Genomic DNA, 3,751 nt, shown 5'->3' on the forward strand with positions numbered 1-3,751 from the left:
TTGGAGCTGCTCGATGATCAGCACGGAGATATTCTACGACAGTCCTTCTTGTGGGCACTGTACCAGTTGCGAGAGGTGCAGTACTTAGGACAGATCATTGATGCACTTCTATGTCGGCTTCTGAGGTCAGTCGACGGCAATTCCCTCCAATTCGACCTCGGGGGCAAGGTCGTCAGTTTCTCGATGTTTGAGTTTACATTGATCACTGGACTGAAGATTACGGACGACGATGCAGCCATGGAGAGAAGCAGTAGGTTGTACGAGACGTACTTCCAGGGACATGGGTCGGTGCTTCTACCCGACTTGATGGTCGCGATCAGGGGGTGCGACCATATGTAGATAGATTGAAGCTTGGGCTGGTCTACATCCTCGAGAGTGTGATGAGGTGTCATCACAAGAAGACTGCCATCGACATTTTTCATTTGCAAGTTGTTGACGACATTGATGCGTTCAACAACTATCCGTGAGGTCGAAGATGCTACGAAGACACCGTACATGTGTTCACCAGATCGCACTCGTGGCCCAGGGGGTCGATGCGTAAATACGATACATATGGGTTGCCGTTAGCAGTGCAGGTAAATGTTTAATATAATCAAAGTTAAAGTTTTAGTGTATTACATTAATGCTTAATAAGTGTATGTGTTACAGATTTGGGTGTATGAGACAGTTCCTGTACTGGGGGCCCGCTTTGCACAGCGAGAGGAGACACGCTGCCCTCGGATCCATCATTGGAGATCATCGCGAGCGGAGGGATGTCCCACCGGGAAGCAGTTATCGGCCCTCCTCGACGATCCTCAGGTAAGTATTATGCATTTGTGATTTATATTATACGTAGTTTAAAATTTTGTTTACATGATTGTTAAATAGTTGAAATGTCAATATGTCAGCTTGAAGTCATACCTGAGTTGACGCCATCGATGGAAGAGGAGGTTCGGGGTCTTGTACGGGATTTAGGCGTTCCGCACACCCAGACGAGGAGATGCCTGATCCGAGCTTGGACCGAGATTGGGTATGTGAATGAAATATAATTTATTGAATATGATCGACATCTAAATTTATTGAATAGTTTATTGAATAATTTTTCATTTTATTTATGTAGGAGGGCGGTCCAGCTGATCGACGATCACCTCCGCCGGGACCATCGCCGCCACCATTGGCATCATCTCCGCCGAGAGTATCGTCCCCGCCATTGGCATCACCTCCATCGGGGCCATCGCCGCCGCCATTGGCATCACCTCCGTCGGGGCCATCGCCGCCGCATGTGTCTCCGGGGCACAGTGATGATTTGTATACCCCTTTGACTGGATTTATAGCGGAGGAGGTCGGCGCGCTATGACGAGATTTGACGGAGAGGGTCGATGATCTGGGACGAGAGTTGACAAGGAGGGTCGACGATCTGGCAGAGAAGGTTGACTATATGGCAGGGAGGGTCGACGATATGGGACGAGAGTTGACAGGGAGGGTTGACGATCTATCCCATGATGTTGGAATACTACAGTCTTCCGTTGTCGACCTTCAGGATACAGTAGCGGCGCTTAGGGGAGATTTAGCCGGCAGACGATGGGGGGACAGAGAGGATGGCGGAGATCATGATCGAGAGGGTGGCAGAGATGGTGATGGAGAGGGGGGTCACCCACATTTTTGGCGTGATGAAACATTGGAGTCCTTGTGGTTGTCTATAGAGGGGGTGGCCCCGACGGGAGGGGAAGAGGAGGTGGCGACGGAGGGGGAGGCCCCCATGGAGGGGGCGGAGGAGGTGGCCCCGGAGGTCGAGAGGACGCCCGGCGTGATTGAGGGTAAGAGACATGCTGTTGATGAGACGGAACAGGTGGTCGGCAAGAGATTGAGAGTGTCATCACAGTATGTTGTTTTCCCCTTCACGGCTGAGGCCAAGAGGAGGATGTTCATCGATGGGACGTACCCGAACTTATTCAGAGAGGTGGACAATGCCAAGTGGAAAGCGTTCGAGACAGAGTGGAGGAGGATTATCCCCGGGTAAGTATTGTATGATTTTAATAAAGCACTGTACGCTAACTCGTCTACGCTTATTTTAACATTTCCCTCTTTTTTACAGAGCTAGCCGCACGATAGGACAAAGGACGATCTCGGACCCTTACAAGTGGTTCCACGATATCACCACTGCGGGAGCTTGGCTCGCCGACGATGTAAGTAAACTATTCGTTTCGTGTTTTTTATGTATATGTGACCTTGTGTTTATTAAATGAATAACTCATACTTTTTCGGTGTTTCCTGCTGCAGCACATCGACCTGGCCATGGACTTGTTGCGAGATCAAGCTCAAAGACATCCAAAATCATTTGGTGTCCATGGTCGAGTCATATTAAACACCAAGTTCTTGGGCGTCGTTACCATAGAGTATCAGTCACTCGCACATATGGGTAACGAGTACACGGTGCCAGAATATATGCTCGAGTGGGTGATAGGACTGTCACCGAGTGTCGGGGGAAAATCATGGGAGGGTTGTACACATATGTACATTCCAGCGTGCATCAATAAACACTATGTTACGCTGGAGATCATTTTTGCTGACTCGACTATATATGTGTACGACACAGATCATTCATGTTTGACACAAGGCCAGTTGGAGCAAAATCTGGAGTCTGTGACTGTCATTGTTCCTATGATGGCCAGACGAGCGGGGATAAATGTACAGGACAGATTGCGGATCGTTCGGAACACGACGACAGCGCGACAGTCCGTAAGGTAAGTGTTTGAACGTTGTTTTTATCTTTCAGATTTAGTTTTTATTTACACAGTACTAAACTGATTCATTCTTGTTCAATTGCAGCGGCGACTGTGGCATATTTGCCATTAAGTACGTTGAATTTTTAAGTATAGGACATAAGGTTGATGAAATCAACCAGTCGTGGATACAGAACTGGAGAAAAAAGCTAGCATGTGATTTGTTCGAATTGAATGCTGACCCATAAATTTCAGTTATACATATGTAACATTTCAATTGTAAATTTAATTATTTTTATAATTATGAAATAATTGTAAATTTGTGTTCAATGTATATAACATTCAAATTGGAAATTTAATTATTTTTATAATTATGAAATAATTGTAAATTTGTGTTCAATGTATATAACATTCAAATTGGAAATTTAATTATTTTTATAATTATGAAATAATTGTAAATTTGTGTTCAATGTATATAACATTCAAATTGGAAATTTCATTATTTTTTGTTATTTTGAAATAATTGTAAATTTGTGTTCAATGTAATATAACAAATATTGAACAGTGTATAGTAAAAGGAAATATTATTCATTTCACGTACCTGTTTAGTCGTCATTTAAGGGAATTTGACTGGTACAAAATTGCCGAGTATGCCCTACAGCTCTGCACCGGCCACACCTACGCGGTCAAGGAAACTCTCTGATAGATGGTATTCTAGATGTACTTGGACGTCCAGGACCACGCGGTTCAATTGCTGGTGGTAACAAATTATGAAATGGGAGACTGTGCTCGGGAACTTCCCACTCGACTTCATTCGGCAGAGGAAATATAGTCTCGGCATATGCTGTTCTCCAAGACTCAGTCGTATAATACAAAGAGCACAACGTTCTCGCAGCAAAGCCTCGATACATGGCCACCGCAACTGCATGCTCACATGGAAAACTCTCCAACTGAAATCTCGTACAAGTGCATGTGTTATCAGTCAAGTCCACCATATATGCCGTATTACGTGCACATTGCACGGAGAAGCGAAACTCATCTAGTGCTTC

At 45.2% G+C, this 3,751-nt stretch overlaps 1 protein-coding gene across 1 annotated transcript; it reads left to right on the forward strand.

Moving 5' to 3' along the window:
• Positions 1 to 2,394: 2,394 nt before the first annotated feature.
• Positions 2,395 to 3,405, forward strand: LOC111380561. Its single transcript, XM_023004164.1, has 3 exons — positions 2,395 to 2,723; positions 2,809 to 2,839; positions 3,364 to 3,405. The coding sequence occupies exons 1-3, from the start codon at positions 2,395 to 2,397 to the stop codon at positions 3,403 to 3,405; spliced, it is 402 nt and encodes a 133-aa protein (XP_022859932.1).
• The last annotated feature ends 346 nt before the right edge of the window (positions 3,406 to 3,751 follow it).

This window comes from Olea europaea, unplaced genomic scaffold (assembly GCF_002742605.1).
Source record: "Olea europaea var. sylvestris unplaced genomic scaffold, O_europaea_v1 scaffold2164, whole genome shotgun sequence".
NCBI lineage: Eukaryota > Viridiplantae > Streptophyta > Magnoliopsida > Lamiales > Oleaceae > Olea > Olea europaea.

Excerpts from the sequence above, each read along its gene's own strand:
- LOC111380561 (XM_023004164.1), top strand. The coding sequence starts at position 2,395 with ATGGGTAACGAGTACACGGTGCCAGAATATATGCTCGAGTGGGTGATA. Across the intron at positions 2,724-2,808 it reads ACAGCGCGACAGTCCGTAAG|CGGCGACTGTGGCATATTTG; the intron begins GTAAGTGTTTGA and ends GTTCAATTGCAG. Across the intron at positions 2,840-3,363 it reads GCATATTTGCCATTAAGTAC|CTCTGCACCGGCCACACCTA; the intron begins GTTGAATTTTTA and ends TATGCCCTACAG.